The 20,240-nt window shown below is 42.2% G+C and overlaps 1 protein-coding gene across 5 annotated transcripts in view; it reads right to left on the bottom strand.

The window, feature by feature from the left end:
• Ccdc141 (coiled-coil domain containing 141) overlaps positions 1-20,240 on the bottom strand; it is a 141,481-nt gene that overhangs the window by 98,998 nt on the left and 22,243 nt on the right. For all 5 annotated transcript variants that reach the window (XM_038336541.1, XM_038336540.1, XM_038336542.1 and 2 more), the window contains 3 exons: positions 13,929-14,120; positions 9,973-10,081; positions 6,510-6,763 (listed from right to left, as the gene is read on the bottom strand). In XM_038336541.1, coding sequence (XP_038192469.1) covers positions 6,510-6,763; positions 9,973-10,081; positions 13,929-14,120 — 555 coding nt within the window. The remainder of the gene's footprint in view (positions 1-6,509; positions 6,764-9,972; positions 10,082-13,928; positions 14,121-20,240) is intronic.

Here is a 20,240-nt window from a genome sequence, read left to right as displayed (position 1 = left end):
TCCATTACTTTCAGCAATGCAAGAATCTCCTACAAACATTAAGAGGCCCTGCATTTCCTGCTGGCATGCCTGAGAAAGAATTCTAGACATAGCTCATGTGCCAAGATAAAATTCCATGATAAGTTTTAAACTACATATGGATCGTTATTTATGTCTGCTATTGGAACAAGCTTCCGGATTCCAATATTATCAAGCTAATATAACCCTCTCTGATTCCCCAACCCATTTTTACCTTACAGCAGACAGTGTCCAACAGCTACATGTAAAGAAGGACTTTTCAAAAAGCTTCTTAACCCCTCTTATGCTATCTCATTTAATTTAAGCTGGTCATTCATCCAAACTCCAAAGCAAATAAGAGAGTGGCAACGTGTTCCAGAAAACACATATACAAGCAGGAGCACATGTTCACACACAAAGAAGCTTGGCAGATGCCTCACAGGCACACGTCTGTATGCACTGAAGCTATACTTCTACAGGTCACCTCTGATGCCCTCATGAGTGCAGGTGACAGGGGATACAGTGTTTTATGACAGTGTGCACTCTACTCAACCATAAAACCTCCCCCTTTGGATGCTGTTATTTTCCCCCTCCTTTGTAGAGGCATGCACATACAAATATACATGAAACCTGGGTAGTAAAAGTAGAGGGCCTGCCCCAGTCTTAATTCCCCTTGATGTCCTTGACATTGCCTTGCATAAAGAGGCCATGAATAACTTAGTTTTAATATATTTGTTTGCCTCACTTATGCCTGATTGGAACAATTGAGAAGAATTACATTCATAAATCTTCTTGCCAATATAATTAATTATGCACAAAATACTCCAAGCTGCTTCTGATTTTCATTAATGAAGCATATTATCTGCAAGCTAAGATGCCACTATGGCTGAAAAGAAGGGGCAGTTTGCTCGTCTGTCCGTGCAGAACACATGCACACTGGTTTACATATGAAAAAAAACGGCGATAAAGGAAGAAAACTCTGGGAACGCGCTTGCTTCCCAGACGATCACATCCCAAACCAGACAGAAAAATAGTTCATTTTCATCTACTGTTCTCTGTAAGTAATGCAGATCTTTAGCTCCTAACAGGCCGGCCATTTAACGTCTTTCCCCAAAGAGAGTTAACCGATCTCTTCAGAAGCGCCAGGCCACAAGCACAGAGAGCCACAAGAGGATCAACTGTCTCCACTAGTCCTTGGGGAGAAGATGCATCAGATATGCAGACGTCCACGTTAGTATTTATCCATGGTCTTTGTCCTGATTCTCCATCTCATTCCCCCTTTCTCAAGTGGTTAGAATGACTGACAATGGCTGTTTTATGGATGTCCCTGTGCACTGTCCTTACGCTCCATAAAACAAACACAACGGTCAAGCCTTCTCCCCCTGTGAAGCGTGTCCACCATGATCTAGGATTGTCAGATAGACTGTGCAGGAGCTATCACCATCCTAGCCTACAACCCCCTAGTAATCGCTCTCGAGCTGGCATCTCTGCTGTCAATGATATCACTGCATCACCCACAAAACTGAACAGAATGTCTAGAAAGTGTAAAATCTCAATAAGAGAATTATGCTACATTAATGTCAAGTTAGAGTGAAAATATTCTCTTGTGTATATAACAATCAATGCTGCATGCTTAATTACTGTTTATAGCATGGGAAACTGAAGAGGCCCCACTTCCTCACCAATAAGATACTGCTCAAACCGCACTACAATCACTATCATAGCTTCATCAAATTTCTTATTCTACTTCTGACCCAAGGATATGTCTGTCTATTCTTTCAAAGTCATAAAAGCCATTGTCACAATATAGGTGTATAGGTGAGGTCCTTTAGTTTTGCTTATATTTTTCTATATTTAATAATAATAATAAAGTCTTGTCATGGCTGTGGCTACACCTGTGCTAGAATCAAAGCCAAAAGTGTTAGTTGGAGGTCACAGTGCTGCCAGTAACCATCTGAAAGAGCAGCGGTCCCACACCTCCCCCAGATGAGAATTATTAGTCATAAGCTAAGAAAATACTGCCTTAAAAGTGTAATTGAGTGCCCATGAATGAAAATAGCCACTAAGATAATAAAAGTAGCTTACTTTACTGTATCTTATGAACCCAAAATAAGTAACAAGTTTGGCCTTCAATCTAAGACCAATCCTTACTTGCTCTGGGTCGTGGAGGTCGTTTGTTGGACATACACTCTCCTCCTTGGGTACAATGACACAAAGTGTTGTTCTGATATGGTAGTCACTGTGTGCCTGGCACCATCCCAAACATTTAACATAGAAGAACTCACTTGGTCATCCTTATACAACTTCAGGCAATTACTATTATTACACACATTTCCAGAGATAACAGAATTTTAGAGAATTTGAATAACTGCTCAATGACTAGGCTAATGAATGGCGGAGCTATAATTTAAACCCATCCAGAAGTCTGGCCCTGGGATGTGTGTTCTTGCAAGCACAAAGAATGGTTATTATTAATTGCTCTTGCTGCTGTCCTGCAGTTAGCAAGAGAAAATGCACCACAGACCATTTTCAGAGTACAAGTCTAAATTTTATATTCAAGGCAAAGACTGTCTTACTCATCAACGAGTTGTATTTAAGCAGTGTTTGTTCTTATCCAATAGTTATATTAATTTGTTTCAGGACTGTTAGGAATGGGGTACAAATGAAAGATCCATCATCGACTCCATGAATGTACACGGATGCATATGCAATGGCTACACCTATAGGGCATCCAACAATCATACCATGCGGGGGTCCCAGCGTGTATAGCATTACTAACACTAGACCTGAGGAAGGAATTCATGTTAGTTCAACCAAGTGGAGAAAGCAAAGAAAGTGGTACGTGTTAATCATCTCTGAAGATGCTGGGTATTGTACTATAGATATATGTTTATGTATGCTGTTGCATTTCGTTATTAGAATCACTCGCTGAATTTGTATTATTCTCAGTTTAAAGATAAGGTTCCACAATGAAATACTACTATACACTGACTGAAAAGGCCAGAATCCAAAATATGGATAGAATCCACCACAGGCAAGCAGAGATGTGGACCACAGAGATCTTGTTCATTGCTGGTGGGATCCACAGATAACATTGGAAGACAGTTAAACATATTCCAAGCCCACTGTCCAACACATGTTCCTTGTTATCTATTCTAATGAAATGAAATCTAAGTTGACACTAAAACCTACACACAGCTGTTTATTCACACTTACGAAAACCTGGAAGCAAGTGAAATGATCTTTAGCAAGTGAGTGGATGGGTAACCAGATTCATATGCAGACCATGGGATGCTAGTCAGCCCTAGACAGACATGAACTAGCAAGCCCATGCAAAGACAGGGAAGAAACTTAATTGCTTATGACTGGGTGGAAGGGCAAATTAGTGTGAAAAACTACATAATGTATGGTTCCAACAAGATAATCTAAGTAAAACAGATCAGTGTACATGGCTGGGGAGGGAGAGATGAACAAGCAGAGCACAGAGGACTTGAGGGGCGGTCAAGTTATTCTTCGTGGACTTAGAATGACAGAGACCCACCATTATACATCTGTCCACGCTCAAGCAATACACGTCACTGAGACTGGAGCCGGTGGCTAGAGTACCGTGGATGATAATGATGTCTTAATGTAAGACCATCAGTGGAACTAAGGTCCTCTCCGGGTGAAAATGCTGAAGTTACGATTGCTGGGATACAGTGCATGGGGAACCTCTACTTTCTGCTCCATTTCCCCATCAACGGAAAACCTCTCTGAAAGATGAATGGCGTCTTTCCAAAAACAATCTCCAAGAGCACGTCACTCTTTTAAAGAAGAAAGGAAGGAGGGAGGAAGACAGAGAAGGACGGAAAGGTTCCATTAAGTCAGGATTCATCAAGCCAAAAACATTCTATAAAACCTGACTTTAGCTATCACCAAACACCTTGGTTTCTCAAGACTGTCAAGATCTCTCAGTTTTCCTTCAGCTTGTGGATAAGCTAGAACTTTTTTTTAATCTAGAATTTTTCTGAATTCTGATATTTTTTTTAATACTGCAGGAATTCGAGTGGCTGATTAGTTTTGCAGTTGGGAAGGCAAAAGTAAATTCATAAATAAATAAATAAAATAAGTTAAGCAAACCTACTTTAGCCAGGCAGTGGTGGCATACACCTTTGAGCCCAGCACTCAGGAGACAGAGGCAGGCAGATCTCTGTGCGTTCAAGGCCAGGCTGGTCTACAAAGTGAGTTCCAGAACAGTCATGGCTGTTACACAGAGAAACCTTGTCTGAAAAAAAAAAAGAGAAATAAAAACCTACTTTGACTATGCTTTTATTATTGGGGCAACTGTTCCGTCCTTGGGAAAATCCTCTCAGATGAGCATTTTCCCTGGAGAGAATGGGTCTCTGTGTTAAGCCCAAATGAGCAACAACCCCCTGTATCTGAGAACCGGAAGAGTTTTGAGTCTGTTCTCGGAAGCAGACACCAGAGTCAGGGGTTTGAACTGTAAACCTAAGAAGAAAAACATCAGTGAGAAACTCCCTTTAAAAGGCAATCGCTCTGGAAACATGCTGCCAGAATCAGAATTAGGAGAGAACTGGATGCCAGCAAGGGTGAATTGAGAACAAGGAAGAGGGACAAAGAGAGAAGACAGAGCATTCTCTGTAATGGACCTGCTTGTGATAGGAAAACAAAGAACCCAGGAACATTCGTTTAATAAATGTTGCGTGAATTCTCATCTGGGCATGAATTCCCTCTTGCTATACCACCATCATCACTGATCGATGACTTAAGTCAGCTTAAGTAACACATATGTGAAGGTGGGAGGGGGATAAAGATTGGACCTGAAAAAGAGAAGCAAGCAGGCACCCCAACAGGAGCAGATGGGAGCCAGCGGAGCCCAGGCAGACGATGCCAGGAGAGAGAGGATCAAGCCTGGAGGAGGTGGCAACAGAACCCAAGCAGCATATATGACTGGAGGGGTCTACACCGGGGTCTCCCATCTCTGCCACCTCCTGCAAGAGGCCTAGCTGATTAATAGAGCAATGCATGCCAACATTCATGTCTCATTGGCTTTTTAAATAGCTCTTGTCACTGCTCACTTCCTTTATGACTTTCTCATCATACAGTCTAGTAGTTTTCAAGTGACAATGATTTTTGCCTGCTGGGATCCATCTCACAAATTCTGGTGACATTTTGGATGTCCTAACTGAGGGTGTTCTGCTCAAAATAGGGTGGGAAACGTCAGAGATTCTGCTTCCTAGTGTGCCCATGTGCCCTCCTCCAGAGCAAGAAATAGCTACCCCCAAACATCAATAGTTCAGACTGAGAACTATGACAGAAGAAAAGGCACAAAGGAAAGAGATACGAACTTGTGTTGTGTGTATCTGTAACACTTCCAGTAAGACACAGCCCATAGTAGGGGCTCAGTAAGGAAATCAAAATGTTAGCCATTAAGTCTTCTTTTTTTTTTTCAGCTTGAAATAAGAATCAGCAGATGCTTCCAGCTATGTGTCTGTCTTCCAAGTTTGCATCAGAGAAATGGGAAACATGGAAAGATCTAGCTCTTCTGCATCCTAACCAGGTGAGATGCCTCCATATGATGTCCTGCTATTTGATCTACACACCTGTGATTGTGTAGGATTGTGTAGGATGTGATGGGATCAGGACTAACAGAAACATTGCAGTCGGTATAACAACCATCTGATTGAGGTCCTCGCCCTTTTAGCTGAAATGATTACCATGTGCCTAGAGTCTGACTATTAAGCTCAACTGAGTCTGCAAACCTAAAGAGTCCCAAACTCTTGTAACTGAGAACAACCAGAGAGCCGCTGATGCTCTACCTTTTCCCACTGGTACCCAGCCACTTTTCCAGGAATGCTGTTTGTGTTTTGTGCTACACAGACTGTTTTAAATGACCTTAGCAGCAATGGAGCACAATTCAGTGCATCTTTCCAGCATCTCAGAAAAACATAATTCATATTTCAGAATTTAAAGAAAAAACAAGACCCAAAGTAAGGATCTGGAAGGGAAAAGGCAAATTCAATGACAGAACACAGTTATTGTCACATGTCTCCAGGCATTCTCCTGAAGGGGCGTGGTTGATACATAATTAACCACACCAGCTCAATACAAAAGATTTAGTTTTTAATAATTGGGGAAAAAGGGAAAACTTACATGACCAAAGATCCCACAAACACCAGGAGCGCAGGGAACAAAGAGGAAGCGGCAAGCGCCTGGATGTTTCTATTTGTTTTTTTGTGGCCCCAGGGGGACACACCCTAAACAAAATGTGATTGGCTTAAGTTCCCCCATCATTCTCCTACTTACAATGTTAATACTATAAGGAAAGGAGATGGGAATCTTCATTTTCATATACACACTTACTTGGGAAAGCCACATGATAGCTAAGAAAAAATGCTTTTAGGTTAACCACTAACAGATTCAACTATGGTAATCCTGATGCCCTCCCAGGACACCACTAGTCCATATAACCAGCCAAGACCAAAACTTCTCCCAATGCCCATTTGTGTTACCTGGTTTTCTTGTTGGTCCCACAGGCATAACTGTAGAACCTGAGCCAGTTCCTGTCGCTGCTGCTGCAAGTACTTGTCCAGCTGCCGTCTCCTGTCTTGTAGAAGTTCTAAGAGGCTGTCAATCTTCAAACAGCTGCTTTGAGCTCCCTGAACCAGCTCCGCATTCACATCAGATCCGTCACACTTGAATTTTTCTATGAAGTCAGTGAGTTGCTGACTTTTGTTTAAAAGGACTAGAGATCTTTCTAAGAGTTCTAGAAGATAATCAGAAAGAAAAATAATGTAGTAATGAGCATTTGTGTGGTTGTATTTGCATTCTTCATTTAATTTATATGTATAACATATTAATGATAAGCTACACTGAAAATAATTTAAATGTATAAACATATTAAATGCCTTGGGATGTATATGGTTTTTGAACTCCCATGGGATCAAACACATGTGTCTGTCAAATTGATCACCAGTGGTTACCTCTGTAGTGATTGTATTGTATATTATAGAATGGGGATTCGAAACCTAAGAACTGAAGAACCATCAAGAGGAAAGAGTATTGAGGGGTAGGAGCTGGGAGCAGTGCTTTGAAGGCCAACACTTCAGCATCAGCTAGAGAAGCAGTGAAGAATATGTCCAGTCCCCACAAGCTAGGAGCAGAATCAGAATGGACTGTGAGACACCCCTCCCTTTCAGTAACTTGTCTATCTTACACTCCCTCCCAGTGCCTGAATCTGTCTACTTCTCTCCATCCCATGATGCAAGTGTCCCCTAGTGCTCGGACTTTCAGAACCCTCTCTTGACAGCATCCTCTCTAACCCACTCACCCACTCTTCACCTTTACCCACGGAGATCTTTGCACATACACTCTGTAGTATGTGAATGTTTCCCCAGACTGAAACATTTCTTCCTGAAGGCAAGAGGAAGGCTCCTAAGACTCAGGAAACTAAAATATTTCTGAAGTCCAGGAAGCTCAGTAAACTCACCAGACACAAGAGCTCTAAAGTTATAAGACCCACAATCTCTGAGCCAGTATAATATGATGACAGGACCCTGGGTTCCCACAGGGAACTGTTTTAAAAACATTGTTCCATGTCATTGAATTCAAAAGAGAATATTAAGAAGTAATCAGAAAACTGTTTTCTGGGCTGGAGAGATGGTCTTCCAGAGGACATGAGTTCAATTCCCAGAACCCACATGGCAGCTCACAACTGCCTGTAATTCCGGTTCCAGGGGACCCAATACCCATGGCAAAACACCAATGCACACAAAATAAAAATAAATAAATTTTAAAAAAGAAAACTGTTTTCTGGAAAAAGACTAACAAGCCAAGGTTAGCTCAAAAGACTAACAAGTCAAGGTTAGCCCAAACGACTAACAAGACAAGGTTAGCTCAAAAGGAGAGGAAAGAGTTGAGGCTGTGATAGTCTTTAGCTATCCAAGGCATTATACTCTGGTGGAACATTCTGGAAGCCAGAAACCCCAACCAGTCACCATGTTCTGACCTAAGCCACGAGGCACAGTGGTCACCCAGGTGAAGTTAAAGAAGTAAAGGGACGGTTGAGGTGTTTCCCCGTAGCTTCCAGTTACATTTTGCTATCATGACGTTCACTTCTATACCCCTCCACTGCTCCTCTAACTAAGAACTTTTTTGGAACTGCTAACTCACATTTTATTCCCTTAAATCTAACGATGATGATGCTAGAGATACAAAGCCCTTGACCAGCAATCAGAAATTTCATCCATTAATATGCACTTCAAACCATTTCATCGTGACCACATCCCACTAATTGGCTGATTAGCATAACTCCCGTATTATAAAAACAAAGCTCTTGAAGGCACCATTGGGCATTATTCATTAGGATCCAGCTCTTCTGATCACTGCCCCCTACAAACCTTTAAGTGTCACACAGAGGGGCTTAAAAAATATCCCAAGATTTATGCCACCAATGACCAAGTACGCTCCCTGTGTTCAGCTAGCATTCTAGCCATCTTGTCAACCCCAGAGGCGGGGCTCGGTCGACTTGCACACATTCCTGAAAAGTAAGGCATGGTGCCATTGTCAGCTGGATGCCGGGACAGGGTAGCCTCAGGCTTCCTTAGAAAGGCAGTGTGCATCCACGTCAGCTTGCTCGTGGTGCTCCGTATCCTGTCACACCTGAAGAAGCCAGCAGATGCAGGAGGAGGAATATAAATACTGTCTGTCTCCCCTTGCAGCTCCAAAGATCCATGGGAAAGGCCCCACTTCCACAGGGTAAAACGGCCCGAGTGAAAGTGCTGTGTGAAGGTCATGTTGGCTGGGGGAGTCTGCGCTGAGACCACAGAACCCATCCAGGCCACAGGCTTGGGCTCTCTTCTAGTCCCCTACCAGGAATGTTAGGGGACCCAGCCACACAACTGCGGCCATGTCAAAACGGCCAGCTGACACGTTAGTGCTGAGTCTGCTGTTTCTATCTTGTAGTGACAGGTGTGGTGGACAAATCACCAGGAAAGACTCCATCCCTGCGTTTGGTAGGCTGCCATCAAAATTTACACTGGAGAGACTGCTATTAATCACTTTATTTTGGGAAACTCGCAGCAAGCGATAATAGCGAAGAACTATTTTATAGGGATTTTGGAGAGCACTATAAAGTGTGTGTGTGTGTGTGTGTGTGTGTGTGTGTGTGTGTGTGTGTGTCTTTAGAAGCACACTTTATTACTTTAGTCCTGTTCTATTTTTCTAGCATGGTCAAACGTTTTGGGGATCAAAGTCAATTTAAAAGTGACAAAGGCTACAGAGAGAGTCTGTCTATAAAACCAAAATAAAACAAACTATCGAAATTTGTGACAATTCTATGAAGCCATTTAACTCAGATCCCGTCCAGATTTTAAAAAAAAAAATTACAAAGAAGCGAAGACACCATCCCCCACCCATTTATCTACATTATCTTCACAGATGACGCATTCCCTACACCAGTCAGGCTAGGTTCAAGATCCCCGGGGTGAGGACCTGGCACATACACTATATTTTAACAATTCAACTGTTGCTACTAGATACTCCGAGAGCAGAAAATATTCTGCATGATGTTTTATTAAACTTTTATCTAGAAAAGGACCCTGTTCGTTTTAACTGTAAGGATGAAAGAGAGGCTTCCTTACTCACAGTTGGTGTCTAAAGGCTGGCTTGCATTTATCGACCCTTAGATGGGACATGGACTGAATTCAGCCAGTGAGTGTAGCTTTAGGGTTCACAGGACTGCACACCTGGTTGGATGCTGGATGCTGGGGATGGAGGCTTGCACAAGAGAGAGGCAGCCTCTGTTCTCAGGGATGGAGAGCTACAAGACCCACAGCTAAACTTTGCCTAGTGTCACTTACAGCTAGAACTTTCTTTGAGACGGTGGCCGAAAGCAAAGCTTTGTTTATCTTTTTTGGAACAAACTAAATAGCAGACAAATACTGTCATTCACAAGAACCTATAGCCATTTCTTGCCTTTGGCGTGGCGGTCATGAAGCTGAAGAAGCGATTGTAAGGCCTCGGCGCCCTCAAACTCATGTGGATTCTGTAGAAAAGCTTCCGTTTGGTCTATTTTTATAGCAAACTGTGAAAAAAAAATAGAGAGAGACATGAAAATGATAAAAAAGCAATGGGACATTTTATTATATCTATGGATTTTTGTCATGCATTAATGGCCTAGCTGACTCTAATATGATGGGAAGATGTGTGTTAGCATGTTCTAGTCTAGAATAGTATGCATGAATTTACATGTACTAAATTTACAAAATGCCATGGCTTCTCCTCCATTTTTATTTCTTTTCTAACTAGAAACACATTATGTATGCTAAAAATAAACCACCTTGTTTATGTTCAAATATCTAGTAAGTTTTTCCTTTTTAAAAAAGATTTTTATTTATTTATTATGTATACAACATTCTGCCTCCAACTATGCCTGCATGCCAGAAGAGCCATGTGGTTGCTGGGAATTGAACTCAGGACCTCTGGAAGAACAGCCAGTGCCCTTAACCCCTGAGCCATCTCTCCAGCCCTCTAGTAACTTTTTCAACCAAAATTATCTTTTCCAGATTCTATCTTCCCTATAGCCATAAATTCAGTAATACTCTAAGGTAGGTTCTCAGTGAATAGCCAGAAAGCTTGCTGGCAAAAATAACCAAAAGATTGGCCAACCAATAATCCATAAAATCACAAGTAAATTTAACATAGAGAAAATCTAGTTAAATATTGTGTTATTTTTTTCCTCTGTATGTTTAAACTTAGGCATAGACTATAGATATTTGTGACTAACAGTCTAATATCAAAGAAAACACACTCAGGCATACATGTACATGTGCACACACATGTAGAGGAAGAAGAGATGGGGAACTAAAAAGAAAGGTACCAATTTCCTTAATTTTACAAGAAGGGATGTGATTGGGGAGGAGGGAGAGGAGGCAAGCTTTAGCTTTGGAATCTTTAATTGACAGCCTTATCTGAATCTGTGTCAATAGTACGTGTACCTTATTTGTATAAATAAAAATGAGACTGGACAAAGCAGAAATGAAAACTGGACTGTTTCTCCACTTCAAAGGAGGGTATATAACAATAAAACACACCACTGGTGACCAATATGATCAATTTCATTTTTTAAAAAAAAATTAAAGTAAATTTGAGATGAAAATATATTTGAAGTTAGGATAAAATCCCCAGGAAGATAATCTTAGACATAAATTTTAGTTTGGGGCAAAGCATAGTTAAATATTCGATTACAGTCTCCCCATAGTAACAGACAGACAGCTGATGCATTTCTGCACCTGTGTTTGGTAGGTATTATCATAGTTTATAAAGAGCATGGTAAAACGTTCACCCTTGGGTATGGCTTAGAGTAAAACAATAAAGGCAAAGAATCCGTGAGGAAGACAAAGAAGCCTCCCACTGTAGTTGACTTTTGCTTTTTGCTTTTCTAAAGTATCATCTTTGAATTTGGTGATGGCTAATACTTTAGGAAAGCCCTTGGCTAAAAAGGTGTATCATATTTTGATTACGACAACAGCTGCAGCCCTAAGTGGTGTAGAACGGTGAGAGGGGCTGGTGAGCATGCCCCCTATGAAAAACACAGAAGGCCTCTGCCATCTTGTAGGACACACTAATGGACACTGGCCACTGTCCCTCAGCTGCACTGTTCCCAAATCCCAGCAGTGTTTGAGAAGGCCCTCACGTGACAGTTAAGCCTGTGAGTCAGATTCCATCCTATAATAACCACCATCCAGCCCATCATAACTTCTCTTAGAATTCTACAGTCTGGCATGGTTAGTTACAGGAGATCACACACACGCGTGTTCACATCGCTCCTTCATCCATGTTCTCATAACTGATTTTTATAGAGAATCTTCAAAAGAGAAAAAAACCCATAGGTTATTTGCTGTTTTCCAGGAGAACATTACAGAAAGTTTACACGGTATAGTTTATATCTCTCAGATTCTTAGGCAAATTGTTTCAAGTGTAAACAAACGAGGCTCTAAAATTCCTTGATTTATGAACTCTTCCCTTGTGGATTTTTTTTCCCATCTAAAACTTACACTTCTTTTTTTCTGTCGTTTGAACAGAGTAGAAATAGCAGTGGGGATTTAAACAAGAGTTAAAGTTAATTTCATCATCTTTTTTCCTCACTACTGAAACTTCTTTGCCATGGAGAAGCAGCCTGCAGGTTCCATAGCACTCAGCTTCCACTGAGTGCAAGGGTTCAAGGCGTGGGAAACAGGCTAACAGGCGTATTTAGTCATCTTCCTACATCCAATAAAAGCTCACTCAAGTGTATGGATCAGAGCAGCCCGTTGATCTGCTTTGACTTAGTATTTCCTTCTACTCCTCGCAATATCTGGAAGCAATTTCCACATCAGAGAGAAAATTAGCTAGCATTAACACTAAGCTACACCGAGAAACAAATATTGAGCTGAACGTAAGGAAAAGATAGTCTGCTGTGCTCAGGAGCACGGAGTTTCGCAGGCAATCCCATTTATACCCCTCCTACTAGGATGGGGTGAATCAGCTAGGGCTGCGATTTGGCTTCAGTGAGTATATTTCTGCTGTCTTATTTCTTCTTTCAAGAAAGGAGATCATATAACCCCACACCCAAGACGGCCTGTAAAATGGGGTCAAGCTCTAACATGTGAATCTTGAAAGCTACAGTAAGAGTTTTGTTCCTCTTCTGAGTGAGTTCATGGTGCATGAGATTGTCCTTGTCGAGTTTTATGTTCATTACTCCAGATTTAACTCCTGAATTTCCCTCCTAAGAATGTCATGGTTTTCAAAGCTGGTGTTCTATCATAGTGAAGTAGCCTTTGGTCGTCAGCAAGAGCAGGCTGTACCACTGGACAGGAGCGAAAATGTGAAATTGCCAGGAAGTATTTTACAAAAAAATATACGTCTTTGGAAAATGTTTGGTCTCATATTTTGAAATCTAAAACCTCCATAAAGAAAAATGTAAAATATAAATAGATAGGTAAACTAAAGAAAAATTACAGGAGGAATTCAGTGGTCATTCATCTGTGTCAGAACACAGTGCAAGAATGGAGTTGTGTGAGGGGATTGCTGAGTGCTTGTAAGAAAACTCCAAGAAAACAAGACATGAGTGTTGTAACTTCGGTGTCTTCAGAACACAGAACTGCTCCTGACAGTGTCCTCCTGCTACTCCCAGGTAGAGCAGAGAGGAGGGCGCTTACTTCAGCTGTCAGTTGGCTCTATGGAAAACCACATGCAGCTTGTTCTTATGATTATATACTCTATTCAGGCGACCCTCAACCCTCAGACTATAAACTGTTGGGTGCTCTGGAGAAAGCTGGCTATTGTATGAGATCTTGGTCTACCTCATTTTAGGTTCTGGGTAAAGCTGTCTATTGTATGAGGCCTTGGTCCACCTCTTTTTAGGCCCTACTGTCTCAGGGTCACACTACTAACTACAGAAGTAAACACTCTGAAGTCCAGGGTGTTTTTCTTCCTTTACTACTTTTAGATAGGTTTAAACTTTAGAAATTCACCTATATTCCTTAGGATAATTTGCTATGAAATACTTTGTAATTAATTTCTCAAGTGAGCAGACTTTTAGCCAATAAAATCTTCCACATCAGCATTCCCTACTAACTGTGCAGTAAGAGTATTCAGATTCCACAACTACATTGCTATCTTCTAAAGAGGGAACTAGATCAAAGTGGCTTAGAGTTCCACTTAACTATCTATATGTATACGACTGATGGTTTATATTTAAAATATTAATTTTATTTTTTCAAAATATACTAAATGTATGTATTTGTAAATGTATGTATATGTATTGCATATATCTCAGTCATTCTGCTATTTTGAACACGCATACAATATGTGTTTAAGAAGACAAATATTTTTGAGTGTACTAATTATTTGCATTGATTTGGAGAAGCAATGGTTTTTGAAACACCAACCTCCAGAGCACTTTCAAAAAACTCCGAAGTCAGTCCAAGGAGCTCCCTTCTTTTCTCAAGCATGGAGACCAGGGTTGCCCATGCTTCACCCAAGGTCTGGGCCATGGCATCATACACCTGACTTTGAGCCTTGTTAGCTTCAGCTGTCCTGTCTGCTTCCTGTAAAAGTTCCCATACACGATCTTCCAAGGCCTAAGTCCAGGAGAACAAAAGGTATAGTCAGTGTGTCGTCCAGCAAGTCTACAGGGAAAAAAAAAAACACAAATTCTGTCCTTACTTTGGAAAACAAGTGTCAGGGTCCAACCCCCATGGGGCCTGCATGTTCCAGGGTAGGGGCTTGTGGATTAGAAACGCCAGGCAGACAGACCAGAGATCCGAAAGTAAAAGTCAGAGACACAGAATAGAACCGGGAGGGTAAATCACTGAATACTGAACTTGCCCACATTTATTTTCTATATGCTTATATACCCATATCCAAAAAGGGGAGGATTCTGCTTTAACATGATACAAAGAACAAACAAGGCAATTACTGCTTCGGTACCCGAAGCGTCAAGCAGACATTCCCTGAGTCAAGGATTCTGTCGTTTAGGCAGGACGTGCAGCAATCACACTTTAGGCCGAGTATCCTGAAAGCAGCCACTCCCTGGGTCAAACCTCCTGTCATCTCCTTGAAGGAGCAGGAAATATGCCTGAACTCTCTGACCTTTGGTCAAGGTGGAAAGGATCCACCTTTGTGGGCCACTTAATACCCCAAACACCAAGTTACCACAGCCTAGGTCAAGATATCTTGTTAGTAGCCACACCTTAAGTCAGACCTCTTGTCAATAGCCTTGAAGGAGCAAGAACGGGCCTGAGCTCTCTGACCTCCAGCCAAAGCCGCAACATTTTCTCAGATACGAAGAATCCATTCTCAAGCTGAAGAAGCCTCAGGGTAGCCACCAAATGAAATAGTCAGATTAATTGACAGCAGTAGCCATATGTTTTTTTTAGGCTAGATGTTTCACGGAACAAATGGGGTGTCCGGTTTACAGCGTAAGCAGACTTTGTGTTGACAATGAGCTATGGCACTTTTAAGACGAGCAGCTCATGAAAAATGAGTTGCCTCAGGACTCGGTCAAGACCAGCTTTATTTAAGTTTTCCTTTCCCACTTGGCTGGCCATTAAACTCGGGGAAAGTATCTTGGAATTGGATCAGAGAAAGACATTCTGGCCAACATCATAAAGCCTGTTATTTAAAGAGTCGCTGAAAGGAACTACTTTCCCTTTAGGTTGCAGAAGCATGGAAAACCAAGGCTATTCCGCGCGTCTCAAAACAGGCACTCTATCTCTTTAAGTGTGGCTTCGCAATAGTCAGCTTTAAGTAGAGCATATTTTATGGTCATTGAACCACCTGAGCTGCCATACAGAGCACAAAAAAGATTACAGACTTCCTTTTCAGTGGAGCATTAAATGGTACCCTGAATAGCAATTTACTAAAAGATCAAATACATGTGGTGCATCCTGAATATGTAACCTGACAGGGTAGTCTACCTGGAACAGAGACAGGCAGTCTTTTTGTTTATAGAAATCACCTTAGTTTTACCAAGGGAACTGGAAGTAATTAGTTTAGGACCTTTGGAAGCAAAGAATAATGAACATTCTCAGAACTGTAAGTAGTTAAGTTTAATTATTTTTTTGTCAATCTCTGGCATGCAGCATTGGGGATCCACTGGCTTTGCCGTTCCTTTTAACTAGAACATTCCCCGTGCTTACTTAAAACTCCATTTGCCTTCCAGTCTCAATGTCAATTCTACCCCTCCATGAGGCCCTCTTCCCATATCAGCCAATAGTAATTCCTCTTTCTTGTGGCTGCCTTTGTCTCTTTCCACCTTCCTTTCTTGGATGTAGCATCACACCATGCACACAGGCAGGAGTGAGCGCCTCATGCTTTCTGTAGATTGCTGAGTGAAAATGAGGTCTGCCTTGTTCATTTTGTACTGCTCCTCTGACAGAATAATATTTCAACATCAAGAAGAAGCTGCCTCAAGGGATAAACAGCAAAACCAAGTGAAATCAGTGTTTTGAAATTCATCTTTTAAAGACAGGTCATTTCAATGTTTTAGGTTACTGATTCCTTAGAAGGGAAATCTTTAAAATACAAATGTGGTTGAGAAGATGGTGCATGTGGGTAAGCATGCTTGCTCGTGCGTAAAAACCTGAGTTCACATCCCCAGCACCTATATACAGACTGCATGTGCCTGTAACTCCAGTGGGGGTGGGGTGAGGCAGGTAGATCTAGATCTTATTGGCCAGCCAGCCTATAGAAGAACCAGCTTCTGATTCACTGAAAGACCCTGTCTCATGGCAACAAGGCAGAGAGCAAGAGAAGACATTCAACATGCTCTCTGGGCCTTACATGTGCACACACGGGAGCACACACTCACAAACCCTCATATGTCTATCATACACTCCCCTTTCATACATACGCAAGAAGATCATTGTGCCCACCAAGCCGATTCAACCTTATATAACAAAAGTCCCACTTGAGCCAAATGTTTAATACAAACCCCAATAAAATATTCAATGTATGTTCCAAATATTTCTAACTAAATATTCTGAATATTTGATGAATCACCCAGGGATTCCACAATGTGCTCACGGCCTATACTACTGATAAGCAAAGCATCTTTTGTCTTACAAAGTAAACATCCCTGTAGCCTTTAATTCCCCTATGCAGAACACTGGCGACGAGAGAGCAGCTTCTCAGCCCTGAGGACGTCTGTCTTTCCTGAAAGCAATGCCACTTTACAAACTCTTCCTATAGAAAGCATTAGCACCAGGCGGTGGTGGCGCACACCTTTAGTCCCAGCTCTCAGGAGGCAGAGGCAGGTGGATCTTTGTGAGTTTTGAGGCCAGCCTGGTCTACAGAGAGAGAGTTCCAGGACAGCCAGAGCTGTTACACAGAGAAACCCTTTCTGGAAAAAAAAAAAAAAAAGGAGGAAGGAAGGAAGGAAATAAGGAAGAAAGGGAGGGAGGGAGGGAGGGAGGGAGGGAGGGAGGGAGGGAGGGAGATGAAAAGCATTTAGCAGTACATAGGAAAGCAAAGTTACTTATAAGCCATTATGTGTTTTCTTTCCTGTTCTCTTATTTATACCTTGCCTCACAAAAGTAGAATAGCAGAATGAACATTCTACAGCAGGCAATTATACTTTAACAATCAATACTGATTATAATGAAAATTCAAGTAGCATCAGGACAGTTCTTGGCTATTCCACAGTGCTTGGAGAATCATTTACATAGGAACAATATGAGAAAATGGCCTCATATTGATTAGCAATGATGCCTGCCTTCCTCCATCACTTAGAATCCAGAGTTCCTTAGACGACATTTCCGTAATACAAATGCAAGTATGGATTTTCGGCCTCCTCAACCATCCAAGAAGCTTGACAGCTAAGATCTGAAAGCATCGCTTTTATATAATTTAGTTGTTGAAGTGATGGTCTCACACATGTACAGTCCCCATCTGGGTCAATTATACCCCAGGTCCTAAGGACCAGAATATACTATGCTAGGGCAGATTTAGGGAAGATTTCCATGCTGGAAATCAAGAATCTCTGTTGCTGCCTGCGATGGGCCAGGGCTCTCTTTCCATAGGATCAAGAGCCTTATCCAGAGAGAATGAGACCTCTGAGCCTAGTGTATGGGCCACAGTACAGAGGAAAATCATGACAAACCTAGGCTGGATTCCCAGCTCCACCAGCTACTAGAGGCTAGAAAGTCCCCTAACTTTTCTGAGATTCAGTTTCCCCACTGGCAAAAAGACTCCACACCACATTGCTCCTTAGTATCTAACCAAAATGAGAATGTTCGAGAAAACAGCCTGGGCAATGAGTCTGGCTGCTTCGTCTGTACTCAGTCTTCGTGACTCACTGGTAGCTACAGGTAAAGACTTCAGGGTACTGTCCGGGAATGTGCAATGTTTGCTTACGGGTCAAGGTTTCAGTGTTTCCTGACGGCAGCCGCAAAGGCATTAACGGCTGGAGATTAAATAAGCAAACGTGTGGTGTGATCCAGGGAGGTGAAGCAGAGCCCGACACTCACGGCGAATCCTTCCCGCGTGCTGGCAAATGCCAACAGGGCTACTGCAGGAAGGCTTGAATTTGAGGGCTTTCTTTCTTTAAGTATTCAGATTACCATCCCCACACTTTGGAAAATAATCCAGCGTGGGTACAAACAGAACTGGGAGACTTGGGGGTCAGGGCGTGACCAGACTGCCACAGAAGGGATATTAAAGAGAAGCATGAGCCGGGCGGTGGTGGCGCACGCCTTTAATCCCAGCACTCGGGAGGCAGAGGCAGGCGGATCTCTGTGAGTTCGAGGCCAGCCTGGTCTACAAGAGCTAGGTCCAGGACAGGCTCTAAAAAAAAGCTGCAGAGAAACCCTGTCTCGCAAAACCAAAAAAAAAAAAAAAAAAAAAAAAAAGGATAAAGAGAAGCATGTTCTTCTCCCTGCCACTATCAAATTACTGGAAAAAAAAAAAAAGAAGACCCACCACCAAAGAATTAAGTTCCCCAGAAAGCTCATGCTCTGGGAAGGAAAACCGAAGGGAGAGACTGCAGAGTTCCGGAGACACGAGAGGCTGGACAGTCTGATAGGCAGCACCAACCCCATCCAGGCTGCTTAGTCATGTGTACTCTGCCTCTCTATTCAAATCTGAATCTTATGTCAGTGCCATGCGGGTCATTAGACCCCCTTAATGTTCATCTTCCCAATATGGCCACACTGAATATACCATCTTTCTCTGATTTTCGCTATTACAATTTTAAAAAAAAATGGATATTGGGGATTGTGGCTAAGTCTACCTTGTTGGGGCTGACAGGGTGACCAAGTTTTTTCCCTCAAAGGTCGCGTGGCAAGGGTGAACTGTAACAGGACTGTTTGTTCCTCGACTCAAAGGCAAACAAGAGCACTTTGCTGATAACCCAAAGGAATGATAGCGGAACTACAGCGTGACTCAGAATGGGCCTGGACAGGAAACACACGAGCAGGTAAACATAGGGGTCCTCCAACCATCGCTCCACATCTGTGCATCTTCACTAAGTCCTATATTATATAACCACCAAGCCTCAGTTATTACAGTTAGGAAACAGGCATGAAGACTGCCTTCCTCACAATGCTGTTAAAATGGGATTATGCCTTGTCGGCTGCACGACACCGCCGAGCACAGCTCAGCCTTCGCAGTGCTATCGCTGGTGTGAACAGTGACAAAAAATATATTAAAACCGAGTGAACGCCGTGGAAATCACAGACTTTCTTTTACAGGAATTGTATTTTTTTTTTCCCTTCACCCTTTCTGCCCATTAGATCTTCATGGGTAAGCCGTACTGACGTGGAGGGCATGCGTGTTGTGTGCAGACAACTGTCTGACTTCAAAATCCTTTTCTGGCCAAAGAGAAATAACATACCGTCTCTTAGTTCTGGTCAGGAAAACCTAGCATGTGTGAGCTTGGGGTGTCAAGCCACGCCCTGTTTGTAAGGCTGCCCCTCACTGGATTGGCACAAGACTCAAAGGTCCGACTCTGATTTCGGGTCTCACCTCCAGTCTGAGAGCGGTGGGTGTCGCTCTGACCATGCCTCTGGGAGAGCCCTGAGTGCCAAGCCCAGGGAGTAAGCCTTCAGTGGCACTCACCTGGAAGCCAAACGACAGCCTGGGGGTAATTCAGAATGTGTGGTCACACTTTCATTGCAGGCCTTCCTGTGCCAGAGTCAAGTCAGTAAAATATCAAAGTGTTCCATTGTCAGCAGGAAATTTCAGCCACAAAGCAGTGACAGACAGACAAAACCCTGAGAAATTCTAACACTGTCCAACTGTAGCAGTCCATTTGGATTTAAAAGCAAATAAGGACTTTTTTTTGCATCATTTTTCAAACCAGAACTGCTAAAAGAACTACAAACAATTCAATTATAATGACAGCACAGCAACTTTTATCTTTCAAAGCTTAGACCTTGTATAATTAAATGTAAATAAAATCAGGTATTTTTCCTCTCCATTTGCTGCACGGTAATTGTTATTCAAAATCATTCCTTTTGAGCAGTAAAAGCCGGTATTTTAGAAACATTTCAAATGAACCCCAAACCTCTCCACCATTACTTTTCATAAATGCATTTTCTTAATTTTTTTTTCTGCCCTGGCATTTGCATATAAATGACTCTCCCAGGCCCGCTCTGTGAATTGAAGTAAATAATGTAATTAGAAATCATCTACAGGTGTAGAGCTGAGATTCTTAATGGTGTTTTTGTTGTCTGAGGGAGCTCTCTGTACCCTTGGGTTTG

Source organism: Arvicola amphibius, chromosome 7 (genome assembly GCF_903992535.2).
Source record: "Arvicola amphibius chromosome 7, mArvAmp1.2, whole genome shotgun sequence".
NCBI classification, from domain to species: Eukaryota; Metazoa; Chordata; class Mammalia; order Rodentia; family Cricetidae; genus Arvicola; species Arvicola amphibius.
The sequence above is the reverse complement of the archived record's forward strand: the minus strand, read 5'-3'. Positions and strand labels throughout refer to the sequence as shown.